The following is a 19,759-nucleotide window of genomic DNA, read 5'->3' as shown; positions in this document are numbered from 1 at the left end:
AGAGAGAGAGAGAGGGGGGCAGAGAGAGGCAGAGAGAACAACCAAACCCTGTCATCCTCTGCTGAAAGCATGGAATCTTTTATAAGCACTGGGATCTTTTATAATCTCCTTTACAGAATGAAACTACTCGGATGAAATACTACTTTCAAGACATCCATTCATGAAGAGAAGCTACTATATACAGAAATGCCCCTCAACCAGTTAAATAAGCATGATTAGAAGGATATCATTCCTTGCTTGATGGTTTCCTGTTACACAATTATCAAAGCCTGCGCATGAACGGTAGGTAGAGAAGGCTCCCTGCATTCTAGGGGCAGACCTTCCTGTATCTCCCTGGTAGACAGCGTTTACCTTACAAAATGGGAAAATGAGAAAGCTGAAGTCCTCTTATTTCTATAAAAACTGGAGTGTTGTTCAATAACTCTACCTCCTTTTTTATAGATTCTCATTCCTTGGAGGACAAATGCTATCTACCACTGATTAAGGTAATGGGTAGCATGGTTACTGGTGCTCCAATTAAATGGTTACAGAGCATCAACAAACAGCTCTGGACATAGTTGGGTTGATGAAAGGGTTTCTAATGAGAGGTTTCCGAGATGCCAGCAAAAGGATCAATGATGGTGAAATCACACTATACAGTAATTACCAGTGCAGTCTTTTTGATCTCAAGCTTATGACAGTCAGGATGGAATAAACCCTCCCATTTATGTTAAGCCTGTTTACATCTGTTTCCAAGATTGAAAACTATTTTGAACTTCTAGGTAGATTAGAAGATATTTTCTTCAATATCTCCAGAGAAAGTTTATAATGAAAACCTGGTATAATCCTCTCTGGCAGAGTGAATAATTAAATGAAGGAAAACAAAAGTAAGATTCTACAAACACAGAAAAGCTGTAAGAAAAAGAGGCAGCTACTAGTCTGTCTTTAATTTGCCTTATTATTTTGAAGTACTGCCACACATGAATCATGACATGCTTATTAAGAGGAGACACTTCAGAGATTTTATTCTCCCAGCGGCTATTATACTGCTTAATGCACCTGGGGCAAGGACAAAACTACACCACTGGACATTATCCTGAATGATCTGGAATAGAGACACTACAGTAATCACCAGTTACTCAGGACACTTACTGATACAGCTACATGGTCTAGTATAGATTTATAGATTAAGTTTATTCTATCAAAGATCAGTGCTATGAGTTGTTTCTGTCCTTTGCTTTGATAAACTTACAGGGGAAAGCAGGGAGAGGCAAACAGGCAAACTGCTCATTTGTAAGGTTTTAAAGAAGGAACCATTTCTTACAGAGATTATATGTGAACCCACCATACTTACATTGTCCTGGAACTGCATACTAACTATAAAGGCAGCTATTAAACTAAACTTATTTATATAATATCTCTGCCTGGGATGGCAGATGCTTTAAAACAAATGAACAAGCTCACTCCCAGCATTAAAGGATAAATGGGAGAATTATTGACTATATAGACTGTGAAGACTCCATCTTGTCAAGATGTGCTTAGAAGCACATGAATTTTGGATTACTGACATAAAAAACCCACAGAGACTTACGCTTGCTTTGAAATTAATTCCCAGATTACTAACCTATTAGATCTCATGGCTGTTGTGTGACTGCACTGCTGCACATGTGCAACATCCTTGCATCAAATAATTTATGCTCCAAACTAGGTGCAATGCAATTCAAGTAACATTCAAGACTCAACAAAAAATAAACACTGAGGTGTATAAGGAAGTTAGTCCACAGATAAATTAATCATTGTTCTTAAAGAAAAAAGACAGGGACCAAAGATGATATCGAATCTCACTTCCCAATCTGACCACTGCATTTTCCCATTTGTGAACATGCCTGAAGCTCCCACACCCTTCTGTTCCCCTCAGTCTGCAGTTTGTGTCTTCCATGACCTACAGGTCTTAACGATATGAGATTACACCTCTGTGCTTCAAATGGTCAGAATATTTGATGAGTTCTTCTACTCCAGAACAGTAAGTGTAAATTACTGCCAAAAATAATTTTGCTTCTGGGTTGAGAAGTTGTTGATGGAGCTCAGTTGGTTCCCTTCATGCTTCCCTATCCTTCAGCTCTTTGGATCTCAGATTATACATCCACGAGGCACACAGCACAGCTCCCCTCTCTGCATAGGGATATAGACTGTAAGTAACTACTCTCTATTTCTGTATGCTCAGGAGTTGCATTTGATTAATCTGGCTTTTGAACAAGATGGTGGTATTTTATTTCTGTTTACCTTCCTCCTCCTCCCAAAGGAAAACAGGTAACTACATCAGAGGGGTCTGTTCTGAAACCTGTCTGAAGCCTAAACACAGATAAAGAGCCAGAAGGCTTCCTCTTGCTGCGTGAATCCACAAGCCCCCTCCAGGTGTCCGTAGCTTGTCTATGCACTGGACATGGCTCTAGAGTCATACAGATAGTTTTCAAATAGAGCTTCACCTCTGCATACCAGGTTTACCATCTTTTAGCGTCTCCTGACTTACACTGTGATATATCTAAGAGTGAAAACACCTTTCAGTGTGCTCCAGATCTTCAGTGTCTTTCAAAGTTACAGGTGCTTTAGGCCTTTTCTACCACACAGGATTTATCTTGCTGAAAGCACAGAGCTGCATAATGTACTGAATGCATAACCATGACAGTTTATCACATAACGGTATTTAAAATTCTGTGGTGAAATCTACGTACCTGTCCTGAAACACCTAGATCAAATGCTTCGCTAAAGATAGCTGATGATAAAGAACTTCAGCTGTGTGTCGTTGCTTAGGAAAAATAAGCTTAAGAGCTGTTACAAACAGTTGATACATATTATTAGAAACGTGCTGCTTCTAATATATGTGCAATTTCCAAAGTTCAGCAAATAGTATGGAGTGAGGAATGTGAAGCAATGTAAAGCAGTGAAAAGCTTCACAGAGTCAAACTTTGCAATATATTACTCTAGTTTGCCAAACATTTAAATGAAAGAAATACGTACATCTAAACTCACATGTTTTTCTAACAAAGCTTTCATTTAAAAGAATCTCCTGTAGGCAGCAAAAGAATGGCAAACTAGGTCAGCACAAACACATTTCTTCCAGGTTACCTCTTCTCTTGCTCCCTCCCCACCCCATATCAGTATCTTTAGAACTGTCTCTGCTCCTTTAGTACCATCTTTGCTAAGCCCAGTTAAAATTCAATAATGTTTCACCCATTTTCAACCCATGTAGGGTCAAGAACTTGGAAATTAGACAAAATAATTCCCATAACCACAGTAAATTAAACAAGTCCGTTTCTCCAGAAAAAATGATGGATGTATTTATGATGTGTTAAAAATGAAGCCAGAGCATCTGTTAGGGCAGGTGTCCCAACAGTCAGCTGGAGCACATAGATGTGGCTGCCTACAGTAATACCTCTGTCAAACACCACTCAAAGAGCATATGGAGCACAATATGGGAAACTTGCACAGTGTGATCCAGAAGAGAAAGGATAGTCTTTGGCACTGTAGAAAGGATTCAGAAATTCCTACTTACTGTCTGCATAGTAGATTCATAGCACATACATACTAGCAGAGTAACAGTCATAAAATAAATGCGGACCTTAACATTTTTAGATTAAAGGTTCACACTGCTTGGACAGCAAGCTATGGCCAGATTTCTAAAGTTAAAAGACATTCAGTTACTGAGCTAGGTACAAGCTCTCTGATATTCACAGAAACAGAATAACAATGCAAAAAAGTCTAACAGACCCAACACTTCATCTTCCTAGATGAAACTATTTTCAGCATTTTGTCTACTTCTGTTTTGAACTAGTCACATGATGATTCTTCCTCTAGCTCCCTCAGAAAGCCCAGTGAATGCACCTGTACTAGCATAATTTTTCTGACATCTTACAAAACTCTTCATTTTTAGTTTCAAACCACTCTCCAAGTTACCCCTTCAGATCTCTCTAGATAGCTTACATCTTTTTGTAAAAAACATACCTTTCAAATGTTTTCAAATATTTCATTCCTGCTATTATTTGACCAAACCACTCCCTACTAAATCAAGTATTTTCTCTCCCACTAATAAACAGATGTTTATAAAGATACAGTGGTCAGCTAACAACCCCTCCTTTCTTCTTCCATACCTGTCTAAAAGGACATTCATAGCAGAAGATGCTTATTCAGGACAGTCAAAGACTTACTTTTTCATTCATCATCTTGTCATGCACCTCATCTTTCATTTCATCATCCTTTAAAACTTTCCATTGCACAGTCCAACTTGCCACTACAGAGTCACACCCTAACAGCCTCTGACATGCACCAATCCTGTCAATGACCCAGTGTCACCTTCAGGAGAAAATCTGCTATATTTTGAGCATGAAAGCTTGATTAGTTGTTTCCCAAGTACACCCCAGCTACCATTCAACTTGTCAGTTTAGCTTCTCAACATAAAACTAAGAGAGGTGAAAGCATCTACTCAAGAGATGGTTTTCTGACTCAGGGCAGAAAGGCTGCTACAATTTAGAAAAAAACAGTATTAATTTCACTCTGTTACTTTTTCCACGTTCATTCTTACTAAAATATTTCAAATGTAGAAAGTGTGCATGGAGCTAAAACCTTCACACATAAGTTATCCATCACTGAAAGGCTTCATATAATTTCCATCAATACTAATCACTGCACAAATCAAACACCGCTCATTTGCGGTGAGCCACAACCATGTTGTAGTACACCTACCTTCTGTATTAGATGAACATGAGACAGGGTCACTAGTTGATCGGACTATATTTGAAATTCTGGATTTTGTAATGTGATGCTGCTGGACAGTACTCTCTGGGCTGCCTGTGTACAATGAAGCATTTGCAGGCCCAAAACAGGGGGAGGGCTGGGAAGGGAGAGCAGGCTGGCTACAGACACCACAGCAGAATTTCATTTGTTTCAAAGGCGGCCTAGCTTTGCTCTGCCCTTCTCTTTCTGAGGAGCTGAAATTCTCTGAGGAGCAGTCTGAGGACCTGCCATGGGCACAGCTCTCATTTTCCTGTCCTTGAGACCTGTCTGTAGAGGCTCTGCTGCAAGAGCCATCATCCTCGTCAGGAAAGCCCTGCGAGCGAGTCCGGCGCAACCGGCAGCGCGTGCTGTAATCCAGGCTGCTGCAGCTTCTGTCTGTGGCCCCTTTGCACGTCGTGCTGTAGGGAGAAAAATCTGCAGAACGGATTGATCCCTGAACTTCCAGTGAACAAAGATCTTCAGAGGAGCAGCTATGGTCTGGGATATCCACTGCCTCCGAGACCATCAAAGAGGTGCTGTCAACAGAAACTGCAAAACAAGAGATTCAGAGAAAAGTGACAACTTCTTGCCCCTGACCCATTCCTCCCTACCATGGTTTTCAATACACTGATTTAAATCAAGTAATTGGTAAGCATATCAGCAAGTATTTAAAACTTTTCAGCTCACAGAATGCCACAGCAATAAGGACTGAAGTAATTTACTTGTTTTTAGTGTCCTTCTCATGTATTTTCTTCAGCTAATAAACATGTTTGAGCACTGATACCAAAGTGTTTTCTGCAACTACATTCAAACAGCAACAGCTCTTTCACAGCTGGTTTCTCTGGTGAGAGATTGCTCATGGTAGGAAAAGCAAAACTTTACACAACTGCTGAATAAACAAGGCTCTGATCAATCAGTTTTACGCCTACCACTACTGTCAATATGAGCTTTGCACCTAACACTTTCTAACCAGTCATCATTTATCTGAAGTATGTACCCAAGAGCTTTACAAAAGAGAATTCACCCTCATACCATATCTCCGGCATACAAAATACACAGGATATCAGAGACTCTTTTGTCTTTACACTTCAGATAGAAGCTACATATTCTGTGCAGGTTCACGTCATCTTGGAAGCCCTTTGTATTGAAAACTGAGATTGTTATCACTTCCTCTGTCAGGCCTATGTATATACATTATAAATGAAAATGGACCTTTGCATGAAAATAAGCATTTGGCTCTGCTTTATTCCTAAAGTCATGATGAAAAGAGAAAAGGAAATCCCTTTAGTCTGGAAAATAAAATTAGACCATGCAGTCTCTCAGGCTCCAATAATATAAGCAACAATTTCCCCATGTTGGACTGAAACTCCTGAGAAGATGCAATATCTAAAATCAAAGTATTTACAAAATACAAATCCTATTATTCTACTCAGATCAGCAGCTTCTGATGCCCCTTTTTGCCTAACAGCTGCTGCTAGCAACATTGATGAGGCAAACATATTCTATTGTGTTCAGAAATACAAAGACTGAATTTTTTTAATGGATTAGAGAATATTTGTTAAGTGCTCCCATGTTTTGGGGTCTAGGAAGCAGAAAGCTTCCCAGAGTATAAGGAAATTATCAAAATGTGAAATCAAATATTCATGAGGTTAAATTTTATGAAGGACATTTTTTCTTACATAAGATAAATCAAAATTACCATTTTCTTTTAGGGCTTCTAGGAAATAAAGTCATAATATTTACAAGGCAATCATAAGACTGCCAAAAAGAACATTATAATCGATTATGGAAATATATCTATCCATGCTAAAATTGCATAATAAGCACTGTTCAAGCTGCAGTAGTTTACTGGACCATTTATATTTTGTGATGTGTCTCCAAACACTTTTACATAAGTGACATGATTCTCTGCAACATATTCCGTTAACTCAAGCTTTGAAATATGTAGAAAGTTTGTATGGATAAGTGAAAATATCAAGTTTGTGCCTGTGTTCAGAGCACAGAACTTCAATATCCAGGCTCCCTCCCTCTTTTTTCTTTTTTAGGCTTTTACACATGGATGTACAGTCCAAACGCACTTTTGAACTGTGAGAATTAGCTGTGTAAACGCAGCCTTTTTTTAACAGCAGAACTTGAAAACTAGTCACCTTCAGTTGTCACGCTTCATTGCAGATGCCAAAGACTAGTTTGTTTGTTTTTTTATATAAAAGAATGTTTAGCACTAGAGAAAGGTGACAACTGATGGCTCTGGAATTTGAAGTCCTTCAGTTATTTGCAGAACAGATACTTTGTGTGTAGGAACAGGCTCTCCTGGCTGATTCGTTGGGCTGTCAGCCGCAGTGGAGGATGGGTGAGAGAGGACTGCTTCTGAGCCTAGGACTGTTCTGCCACCACCTCTCTGCCCATCAGTGTACTAACTGAAAACACCTGCAAGTCTGTTAATAATACCAGCTATGATGTGGAAAAATTATTTACTGGAAGTTTACTAAAACAGTTATCTCACTTTGTGCAAACTACTCAACAACTCTCAAGCCACATAGCTGAAACCAGAATCTTTGAAGAACCATCACACATGTTAAAGAAGCTTGTTCTCATGACTTTTTAACAAAATGATCTGGCTCTGTGCAGCTGCTCATCTCACTCACAACGTCCACACTTTGGGCAGCAAGCTTCTTGTCCCAGCTTCTGGAGCCACGCAGGGAACTACCATATGCAGAAGACGTGTGGACTGTCAGAACTGTAAGAATGCAAAAGCATCTGTCGTTGTTAACAATGAGAAACAAACTGCCAGTTATGTGCATGACTTTGAAGAGAGATGAAAGTGGTGGTACCTGCCTCAAATGGCTTTAATCAAAGCGAGTATGCTCCCACGGGAGCTATGTTGAACAGAACTCCCCTTTGATTTCCTCTGCATTTCCAGTCACGTCAGTTTGTGACTAGGATAAAGTTCGTCTTGTCATGAACAATCTGAAAGCAAATCCTTCTTTCTCCCATGGGCAAGGGTACAAAGGAAGGAAAAGCCAACTCAAAAACCCCACTACATCTCTCCAAAGTAGACAAAAACAACATTATGATCACCTTGTGTGCTGAAGACCTCTGTCATGTTCCTTTCACCCAAGCTTGATTCGGATACTTGCTGATCAATACCAGTGACCTGCACAAAAATTGTTCAGCGTAACAGCACATTAATCTGCAAACAGTTTCCCAAAAAAGTACAGAGCTGATGATCTAAAGAATACACCTTGCAACATGAGATAACTATCATATAAGCCGCTATTCCAATCAAAACATACTTAAAGATATAGTAATTTAAAATGCCTTTGGGTAAGGAACAAATGCAGTGCAAAGGAACACGCTTAAAGCAATTTTTTTTTTTCCCCAGAATCTACAAGCTAAATTCATCCTGAATTCACAGGCAGCTGGGGCTGCAGGCTAACATTACAAAATTTACTGACTGCAGTGCTTAAAAATAATTGTCTTATTACAAACAATCTCTTTTTCAACAGTCTGCATTTTTTCCCATTATGTTTGTTTTTGTGGAGTTTGAGACATGATACCACATTGTATCACCCTAAAATAGGATAGAGAACAACAGTAATCATAAAAAACAAGCACTATCCTCTGTTTACCTGCTAAAATATTTACATGTAATGTTTTCCTAATCCCTATAGCATCACTACCACCCAAGCTGGTTGATACATGGTATCTCCAGCCTAGCAGAGATTGCTGAAGGGAGATAATAGTAGGACTCATCCTTTTGCTGAAAGGATGGATTTAAGAAGGTAACTTAAAAAAACTTCCCTTCAGTCTTGGAAGGACTTGATCCACAGATTACTGAAATTAAGGAAACTTTCTTTCTATTGATTTCAACAGACTTTGAATTGTATTTTATCGTCGATCTCATTCGATTTTTAGCAGTTCTTTGGGACCACAATTATTAAAAAAAATGGTTCCAATAAACAGCTGGTAACTATAAATGAAAAAAACCATACTAAGACACATCAAAGGAGGTGAAATTGATACCATTTTTAGCAGAAAGCATTACTTCTTCTTTAGGGCTACAATTAACTAGTAAAAGCGCATTACAGTTGGTGACAGAGTCTGCAAATAACCATCAATCACCTCTGTGAAAACTCTTTTGTCAAGGGCTTAATTTGTATCTGGCCTTCTCAAAAGAATTGAATGTGACACTATACTCTGAAGCTATTAAGAAAAGAGCTTTCAGTGCACATGCCAGTGTAGATTAATACATACATAAATATGTATCTTACTGCGATCATTAATTTTTTCTATATAAATGTACACACACACACATAAACCTTACTGTGATTGAGCGATCAAGAAACAGTTTTTCTGATACAAATTTAGACTTTAAAAGTGATTCTAAGTCAAAAGGTTTGTGAATATAACTCTATACAAAAAAAAATACCTGAAATATTTGAACTCAGCAGTAGATAGACAGGGGATTGGGAACCAGAGAAAAAGGCTGAATCAGTCATATTTTTAAATCATTTACTTGCAAATTTTTTGAAGGAACCTTCTTTGTAGAAACAAACTATCACATCTGTGGTAAAAATAAATACATCAATCAATCAGTGGTGTCATTCTAATCTGCAGACGTTGCCTGGGAATTCATTGTGGAACTGCTCACCCTGCTGCTTCAATCCCATACAACACATTCCTACCTTTAGTGTTCAGCATATGTTTATCTCACTACATCAACATTTTAGAAATGTTCTACTGCTTGTACTAAATTATCGGTGTTCATCAACTAGGAGGCTCATATTTTCTAAACTGAACATCTACCACTGAACTGCAGTAAGCTTACTTTTGAAAATGGCAATTTTAGTTTTGCTTTCAAACAAGGAATCCAACAGCAACTTTTTCTGAAAAAGAAACTGTAAATTTTACAGAAGAAAATATAAGCTTGTGAGAAGAATATGTTTGTGAGAACTTTCGTCAAAAGAAGTGTCCTCAAATGCTCTTTGTAGCTGAAAAGAGTTCAATCACAAAATAAATTATTACAGAAAAAAAATGTATTCTAAGTACATTTCTGGATAAATAATTTTATGTTTTAAAAGGTGTTTGGTTTTTGTTTTTTTTCTTTAAAATCTAGGGGCTCTTTTTAAATCTAGGTTGTTTCATATATTCTTAATCATTAGCAGAAGAGTATCTGTTGAATATTTGTGCTGAAATGTTTATTGACCTTCTGCATTCTCCTGGTCACCTGGCAGCTGTAGTGATGTTGTACTTTGTCTAGTAACTATAAAATGAATTACATGCTAGGCTGAGGTTTTGGTGTCAACACAAAGCAAACCCATATTAGTGAAAAAGAACCATGCAGCTTTGATCTAGTAAATTTAAATTAATAAAATCATTACTATATAGCATATAGAGCAAATAATGCTTGTGGAAAAAAAAGTTAGCATGGCAATTCCTGAAATCAAAATATTTCATCTCTTTCTCAAACAAATACAGTATTTTACTGTCAGAAGAAATACATAGGTCATATTTACATAGCTTAATCTTCTATTACACAAACACTTCTAGATTAAGACAGTTGAATCCCTATGTCCTGGAGATCCTGGAGAATCAGTTATAGTGCCAGCTTTTCCCATCTGGGAACAGTCAACGCAGCTCACGTGACACAAGCCGCAGAGCGGCAGTGGCTGCTCTCTTGTCTGACACCTTGGAGGAAGGGAGCTTGCACACAACACAGCATGAACCCAAGGCACATGTTGGTGTGGGCAGGAGGCTTAAAATAAACTACTTGGCTTTGTGGTTCAGGTGTTAATTCTGAGACTCTTTCAGCTCACCGAGGGAAAGCAGTCATGTTTTACTCAGGGAAATGACAGAGAGGGACTGGTAGCAGCCCTCTTGCTCCACAGGGCGAGGGTGGCATCACTCTCTCACGTCCTTTGGAAGTTAGGGGACACAAAAGCTCAGCCAGGGCATGGCCTTTCCCTTCTTGGTTTCTGCCTCGGGCTCAGAGGCTCCCCCAGAGGCTGGAAACCCCGCAGTAACAAACCCAAAGCCACGGGACAGCATGAACAGGATGATATTCTTAGAGGTGAACGGTCCCTAGATGAACAAAAAGACAAGGCCTCTCAGCTTAACTTCTGGGCTCTTGCTTATATATTGCAGGCTACATTATCTTGTTTTCTCCAAGTACAACTGCTTGCAAACCATAAAGAAACAATATGAGAAACACATGGGACAAATTTAGACACTCAGAAATTGCCTCTTGGTCCCAAACGGAGGACCATGAATACTCCCCTCTATGTACAGGACATGCAAAATTCCCCCTGCACATAGAAGAGCCCTTCACAAATTAAGGTTTCTCTCTTAAGGGCCTTGTTGATAACTAGCATCTTAAATAGTGGAAAGACAAGAGATTTCATTCATGCAGAAGAAATCAGGTATATTATATGAATTTTGGTTTCTTCACCCTCATTTTTTTTGAGCATTTAGCAATGTTTGGCTAAACGTTAGCCATTTAAATTTATCTGGTCAATATGTACATTTTTGCTTTTCCTTCCCTTGCTCTCTTCTCTATTTATAATAATTGCTAAATGTATTTTATATGCTTTTTGAATTAATTATCCTGCTTGCTTGGAGGAAGGGGAACCACGACTTTAATTGCAGAAGATAACAGTAACAATCTTTAGTCAGGTCAGAGTTTTGGTCCACATAGGAAAGCAGCTGCTTTCTGCACAGGTTTCAGCTCTTCCTAGGGTAACAAACCTTATTGACTTGCTCATCCTCAGGTATGCTGGCTGGCAAAGACAGTCACTAAGCTAATAAGAGTAAAAGGAAGGAAAAAATGTGCTTTCAGCAAGCCTGCACAGCCTGTAAGTTAGTAAGGCTTATGAAATAGTCACTGGTATAATTCATCCAGAACCTTGGGCTGTTCTTGTCTTTTCTACCTCCTAGGCAATATTTCCCATGAAAAAGTAGTGTGAAAAACAATTTTTTTCATGGTAAAATCATAGAATTCCTAATCAGTACAGATGACCAACAGCAATTTTTATTTAGAAGAAACCACTTGAATTAGCACTGACATTTGTTGCAAATGAAATGCATGAAATATTGAAGCCTAATTTGATACAGTTTGATAAAATTCTAAGGACCTCAATCCATGTAAAAACAAACAAATCCTATGCCTGGTGCCCTGTAATAGGTTTTATAATTATTATTACTTAATGGTTCCCAGAAGCACTTCTGTAGCTAAAGCTCTGCCATTATTTCCGTTGCAAAGTATGCCTTTGAGGGATTTATAAATCTAGTTATTTCAATTCATACTGTGCTGCGATGTGATGCGTATTACATGAGAGCATTGCACCATGTAAGAAATTAAGACCGCATTCTGTACTTCTTGCAGATCTAAAACGATCTCAGACTGTGGCTGTTTTTCCATTTCCAGATTCATTGGGACTTTGGCTTCAAAAGGATATGTTAGGACTTTTGTTGTCAATAAAAGTACATGACTAGAAAGTTGCTGTATGGGCTTTAGCACCACCAATGTATTTCACTTCTGATAATTAGCACCTGTTGTTTTTTTAATCCTACAAGCTCTCCTAACCAGCGACTGTCAGGCATACAGCGGATAAACTCAATCCCAGTAGGAGACAAGAGAATATCATCACTTTAGTAATTAAAAATCACCACCCATTTTCACTTGTGATAGAACAGGCACTTCTGGAAGCCAGGTGTCCAGAGAGGGATAGGCAAGGCACCGACACTGACCCCAGGTGCCAAAGAGTAACAGTCACTACGTGCACTTATTAAAGCTCATGCTTTCCTGGCAAGCGCATGACTTTGCTGCTTTAAATTATGGTTTGTTAAATTATATTTTTGTCACATGCTGGTGCTGCTGTGCTGCTGGGTGTCTATGCACATACAAAGAGTGCCCAATTATAAGAGTGCCCAAAGTGATTTTGTGCTTAAGTGTAATTAGACACTTTTCTAACCCTCACATAGTGTCATTCTTATCACAGATGTGATACTTCTCTTCCTCCCACACCCCCAACCAGGTATAATTTAAATTGCTTTTGCCGCTATTTTTTTAATCACCAAAAATATCAATTCCTCTACGGCTTGCAGATTCCTCTGAGTTACTGTAAAGAAAACAGGACAGTGCTTTTGTAAAAAGCATTTTAGAAAGGAGATGGCCTGGAAACTCCAATTTTGCTTTTCAGCAAAGCAACTCACGAACAGTTTATACTGGTTCATTTTATTATAGCCAAATAAATCAGAGATAATGCAATGTCTGGCCTCTCAAGTGTGGCAGGAGGTAGAGGGCATGCCAGGAGGCAAGGGATGAAAGAGTTCAGAAGCTGCTTTGTCAGTCAAAGAAGTCATATAATCAGGCATATCCTGGAGTTTTTTAGTTGTGTTTCTACCGGGGAGTGTGCATCTCAACATCACTGTTTTCTCAGACACTCTGTAAACTGTCATAAAAATCTTCCTTTGTGTAATAGCAAACATTTATATAAATTTTTTATCTCCTGTTTTCAGTGCACACTTTCCCAAAATGACAAACAACCCCTTGTAATTTTTTCACTGATATATTTTGGAAAAATGTAAAGCACTCCCATCTGCAATGCAGGTGCATGTCAGCAATGTGTACACACATATTTCCATGGTATGCTATTAAGATCTGATAAGCAATATCTAGAATGTTTGATTCCTTAGCCTGGAGTTTTTATTGAAGCCTGCAAGAAATTAAAGTTTCTGAAAGCAATTATAAATATTAAGATGGTTGTTCCATTAGTGGTAGGTGACCTAATGATCACAAACCACTTCAAACAAAACTTTGCTCAAAGTAGCATTGGTTGTGCATACAAATGCAGGATAACTCCTGTTTCAGTTGAACTTAAGTGAAAAATAAGACAAAAAAAAAGGTAAATATTTGCCTGAAATATACTGAATCCCTTCTTAAGGTTTATAATAAAGCTGTTACACACTCTGAAGAATATCTGTTATTGCCATAAAATATGAGAAGCTATTAAAAGAGCTTGCCATTATAAGAATCTATACTATCACCATGTGATCCCAGGACTTTTCCAGAACATGACCTGAGATTTAATTCAAGTGGAGCAGTGCAAATGTGTATTTTTAACATTGCTAGTTTGAGGTCATTTATAGAGATTTTTGTTAGGAATTTTCATGTGCATGTTCTACCTACACATAGGAGTTTAATACAGGAATTTATAATTATGTTTGTTCAGATCACACACACAGCTCCCATGAGCTCTATGCTATATACACACATACACAAACATACAGAAGTTATTAGCATTACTTGTCACAAGACACACAGTTATCTTCCTCCTTATTAAATCTACGCTATTCTTATTACCTGCAGGAACCAAGACGTCTAATCCCGTTTCAAAACATCATTATCTTTTTCAAATAAAGAAAAACTCTGTGCTTCAGTGGTTTCAATCCATTCTCCTAGGTTTTTGTTAGTGACAATCCAGTATCATACAATTTTTTAATGGACAGTCTCAGCTGAAATATTATTACTTACATAATTATTTGCCCAACTATGCACAAGAACATAAGGAGAATGCACATTAGGTGAAATTCGTAAGACAGTTAAACCCTTAAAGAGAAGAGTATGAAAACTGTTTAAAGAATATAAACATTTTCTAATGATTGTTTCTTCAAAGCACAACTAACTCCTAAATTATTTTAGATCATCAAAATAATCTCATACTGTTTTGCATCATGATTTGGAGACTATGTAAAGAATTTCTCTTGGCTTTCCTTACCTGACTAGCAGGCGTCTCTCCAAACACTGCCTCATAAGGAGGGGGCAGCTCAGCTGGATACAGCATTCCTGGGCTGTTAATGGTGACTTCGTATAATGCACTGAATGGGGAATGAGGAAAGTCCAAATGGAAACCTCTGTTTAAAAACACAAACAAACTTCATTATTAAGAAACTGCATTGGCTTTATTTGGTAAACTATTATCTACACCACACTGATGTAGAGCTTTCTCTGAATTCAAAGCCAATACACTATCAAGAAATGCTGAAGAAATTTATTAGACAAGCAAAATGAAGCCTTAATTTATAGGGTAGCTTTAAAAACTGTATTTCATTCTGGATACCAGCCATCTGTACAAACCTGTTTTGCAGTCATTGTTGTCCTTTACTGCTCCATAGTAGCGCATATTAACTTCAATGATTTCGTTAGAAAATCAAATCTCACATTCAACCTCAAGCGTATAATGTTAACGATTGCGAAACGATTACCTATAAGCTGATCCCTGCTTTATGCTCAAATATTATCATCCTTGTCTTAGCTAAGTTCAGTCACTTCTCCATCACAGTAGTGCTTGCACAGTGGTTTTAACACAAATAAGTATTTCCACGTGTGTCCTAACAGGTTTGTGAAAAATGTATGTAATCTCCCTGGAAAAGAAGCACCTGATGTAAGCGAAGGACACCACTTCACTTCATATTCTTTGAAAGAGCTTCATAGTCTGTAGCCCAGAACTATAGGCTGAGGGTGACTATAGGGAAGAAGAATCACCTCTGCGCCTCTATCACAGGTGTGCAGGTATATTCCGGTGGGTAGTAAGGTGGAGGCGGTATTGGCGGTATGAACTCATCAAAATCCAGGGTTTGATGCAGGATAGTGCCATGTGGAGTCATACAGTCGTGGTGGGTAGAATGTGGCCTCTGTGGCAGAAACTGAAAAGGAATAGCTCAAGTTCCTTAAGATGGTAGGAGCAACATCACCATCAACAAAAAGAATTATAATAAAAGGCTGGTTTTAGCAGTCTTGACCAATTCATGAATATCCCTACTGAAATGAAAGAGATCTCAAATATTCTTATGCTTTCAAAAAGATCGGTGAGGAGTCTCAAACTAGTAAAATATAAAACAAAGTTTTACTGAAGACAGAGGAGTCTGTGCCTCGAAATCAGTTACTCTTAGGATGGAGAACATAAGACATTTCAAATTAGATAGTGTCTCAAGAAACACTTTAATGTTAAAATTTTATTACAGCATTACATAATCAGCTGTATTTTCATAATTGAGAAACACTAAATACAATTATTGAAATAACTATTTGCATGGTTTTGTTCCCAATCTGAAATGCCTTGTACTAAAGAAAAAAAAGCCCACATACCAAAAAAGCAAACCAGAAGCAAGCTGCCATATGTTCATTAAATTTTGAATATGGCAACTATTAATATCCCACCTACTTTTCACTGTTTACAAAATAAATATTCTTAATAAATATTTATGATTCGTTGATACCGACACTGCATGTTTAAATGTGGTATAAATGTTTTTAATACTTGTGTGAATATAAGAAAAATACTTTTTCCATATAAACATCTCAAAACCGAAAGGAAATAACTATTCTGAAGATGAAAAAATAATAATTACTGAGAAGTACTGTCAGATGTGACAGGAACCTGATCAGCTTTGAGCATGGCAGTGGTATCAAGAAGCCCTTCTGATTCAATTGATATCAGAAACACCGTAACTTAATAAGCCTGCTAGCAAAGGCTTAAACTACTTCATGATCACACTGGGTCCCTTCTGCAGATCCCCTGGAACGCAGCTGCCTCGACCTGGCTTGATACACTCCCCATGCACAGAGGTGCAACAACAGACAATCAATAGAGGCAGAGGCATTCTTTTTTCTTCAGACAAGCTTCTGCTGCCATATCATTTTTGCTGGACTAGTAGATGACCTGGTTTTTAGCTCTTGGCTTTTAAAAGGAGTGAGTTAAGAAAATCTGCTGAAGGCATGTTTCTCTTCTATACTGGAACAAGTGAATACATCTCTTTGCACTGTTGTCTCATTACATTATTATGACTTCTGAAATCCATGATAAAGAATGGAAAAGCAGTAAATAAAACTGAAAATGCTTATGCTAAGAAGATCCAGCAAATAGAAAGAAAAAAATTTCATTTTTAATGTCAGAGTTCTATATTTTTCACTTTTGCAGAAAAATTTACCCTGCATATTTATGCTGGATTTAAATTACAGTAGAAATAATGTTGGCCTTTGTTATTTAGAAGGCTGAGTTATATCTTTTTTCTATTAAACACACTCTATGTATGTTGTTTCAAAGGTCAAAGCTGTAGTAATGCAACACAACAGAGTCAGAAAGACTGGTTTCAATGGTTTGTGAAAATGAACTATTAGTTGCTTACTAATTGACTCTCTAGAGATATTTTCATGAGTAACTACTAAATAAAGAGCTTCCTCTGCAGCATATTACTGTATCATTATATCCTACAGCCTATCGACTTCTTGCAGCCATTGTAGTCTACTAACGGCACAGGAACAAAAGATACGTTCTTGATTTACTCTTAATTACATAAAAAGCCTGATGCTGGGAAGTGCTGCCTTTCATATGAGATGCAATTCAATGGTCCTGAATACTAGCAAATATTTCTACAGGTTTCTCAAGAAAAAGAACAACATTTTTGAGGTTACTCTGTCTGAATTCACCTGAGCGTCCAATGACTGTTTCCCAAACTGTAACAGTACGTGAACATTAATTGTTAAATACCAAACTTCTGTCATAAATGATATGATCACCAGTCTCTTATCATCCCAAACACTTCGAAGAATCTTTTAGGAAAACAGGAAGCAACTAAAGATAAAGATTAAATATCTATATAGTGCCAGTAACAAAAATTCTCATTTGGAATTTAAACCTAATTAGTTCAACTTAATCACCTGAAAACTGTAGAAAAATCTAACACATAATGAAAACAAATGTTTATTTATATACTCAGCCCCATGTTTTGTACCCTATTTGCTTCCACTAACCTCAGGAATATACTCATTTTCCTAGTACAGTTGATGATTTGGCTCATCTTTGCAGTTTGGACACTGAGCAATTTTCTTTTGCAACTGCCTTTACCTTCCCCTAGCCTATTAGGCAGCTCCATCTCTCCAGCTCTCGAGTTCCCTGAAGCTTGTTTCATTCAGCCATATATAAGGTGCAATATTCTAACATTCCCCCTAACACAGCTATTAACACGGAGAGCACCTTTATAGTGAAATATTAGCATACATTTTGTGGGATATGATAGAAGAGAAAGGTTTTTCGGGGTAGAATAGACTGTGATTCAATAAGGAAAACACCCTAACATTTAGATCCAGTTCAGTTTAACAGTGGAATCATCTGCATCCTTTTCAGGAACCTTTTCTCTGAGCACAAGGCATGGCAATGAATGCTGTGATACCAATGCTGAAAATGGGTGGCAAAATGGAGATGAAAGATGCACACATTTGGGGTTTGTTTTTTTTATAAATAACAGTTTACCTGTGAGATATCATCCTGCTGGAAGGCACAGAAATTAAATTAAAAGAGGCTGTAAGAGGTAGACTAGCAGGAAATGAAGCAATATCAAATATAAAGGATTATCACAAAGAACAGGCATCCTTGAAAAAAACACTGGGAAAGCTATTAAGTGAGAATTAACTCATAACTTATTCTATACTTCCTATATCCTATTCTCTACTAGCCTGCAAAGTTTATTCTTCCTAAAGTGTATTTAAAAAACTTGAAGAGCTGGCCTCGAATGGTGCAGGCTGGCCAGGGCTGCGCAAAGACTTGATGCAGTCTCTAGAGGAGACAATCAGAAAAAGACACAATGAGGAAACGCAAACAGCCACAGAACTGACCCAGGCAGAGGGACTGTGACAAACGCTTTCACAGGGAAACACACACACAAGACCCTTTTTGTATAACAAGACAGCTGTCACCAAATAATCAGTCTCAGAATGGTGGATGGCAAGTAGGATAGACAGCAAGAAGAACTGCTAAACCAAGAGTGTGGATGGTCTGTTTGGTCACAAGTATAGACAATGACAAGCTGCATTCAATGTCATTTCAAAATCTATAGCTCACACTCTGAAACAACTCACAAAGAAGCTCTCCTAGCCACATTTTTGGGATTGAACCACCGGCGACTGTAGAAGCAACAGAAAGAAAATTGTTGCAGACAAGGACAAACAGTAGGTTGCAATATTTCAGCCAACCCTGTTAAAAACTTTACATAACCTCAAAGTTATCAATAGCCATTTTGAACATATTTACTAGGTAGAAGTAGGTATCTCCCAGCTCTGGAAATCCCAAACACTCAATATTTATGCCAACCGCCTGGACCTGTTAGATGCTGGGAGTCTCCAGAAATCCAACAATGAAATACAGATTTAGGAGCCTAAATTCATGCTGCTGTTTTAGGAAATAGCCAGCACTGTGATTGACATTTGGCATTCAAATTATTATCCATGTGTGTTTTTCTTTTTAGTCCTTGGACTAAAGATGGCCTTAGTTTAGCATACGAAACATGTCTGATACATAATAGGCTAACTGGATGCGCAATGTGCTGCACACATTGCATGCATAATCTGTACGTTTAGCTGGACAAGCCTAATTTTGATAGGTATGCTCTCTGATTTAAACAGCCTTCATCTTTATTTCATACTGAGGACCACTTTGCTTGTAACTTGGTTTGCAGTTATGAGGAAAGACTAAAATATGCTATCTTGTTGCTGCAGGCTAAACAAGGAAGTTGTACAATGCTGCACTTTTGTACCCATTGCTTGGACTTGAATTCTATACAGAAGTTTGCAGTGATTAGCCATGGCATCAGTAACAAGTTGTCAGCAAGCAGAGAACTAGAAACAGTGATATTAGAAGCATGCCATTTCCAGCAGAGCAGAAGAGGTAAAAATTTTCTGAAAATGCAGTTATGCTCGGGGTCCATTTGACTGAGAACTCTGCACAGGCAGTCATGTAGGATGGGACTCCAATGACCTTCTCAGCAAACCTAGCACCTGCAGCAAGAAACATATGCTGCCCTTTGCAGCGGGGAAGGCAGTGCTTTGTGGAATGAAACGGACTTTTTTCTTAATTTTTAGCTCTTCAAGGTGAAATAAACACCAATAAACAGATAGGAATAAGGCTATGAAATTCACTTTCCTTTTTTATTGTCATACTGGATTTCCAGCTCTTCA

General features: G+C 38.0%; 1 protein-coding gene across 1 annotated transcript in view; it reads right to left on the bottom strand.

Moving 5' to 3' along the window:
- The window catches only part of LOC112962833 (protein FAM189A1-like), a gene marked incomplete at its 5' end in the record, with an annotated part of 23,731 nt that extends 5,609 nt beyond the window's left edge, over positions 1-18,122 (bottom strand). The window contains 5 exon segments of the mRNA XM_026059345.1: positions 4,720-5,298; positions 7,828-7,903; positions 14,526-14,661; positions 15,293-15,453; positions 18,060-18,122. Coding sequence (XP_025915130.1) covers positions 4,720-5,298; positions 7,828-7,903; positions 14,526-14,661; positions 15,293-15,453; positions 18,060-18,122 — 1,015 coding nt within the window.
- Between the last annotated feature and the right edge of the window lie 1,637 nt (positions 18,123-19,759).

Source organism: Apteryx rowi, unplaced genomic scaffold, assembly GCF_003343035.1.
Source record: "Apteryx rowi isolate R43461 unplaced genomic scaffold, aptRow1 scaffold_156, whole genome shotgun sequence".
Classification (NCBI taxonomy): domain Eukaryota; kingdom Metazoa; phylum Chordata; class Aves; order Apterygiformes; family Apterygidae; genus Apteryx; species Apteryx rowi.
The sequence above is the reverse complement of the archived record's forward strand: the minus strand, read 5'-3'. Positions and strand labels throughout refer to the sequence as shown.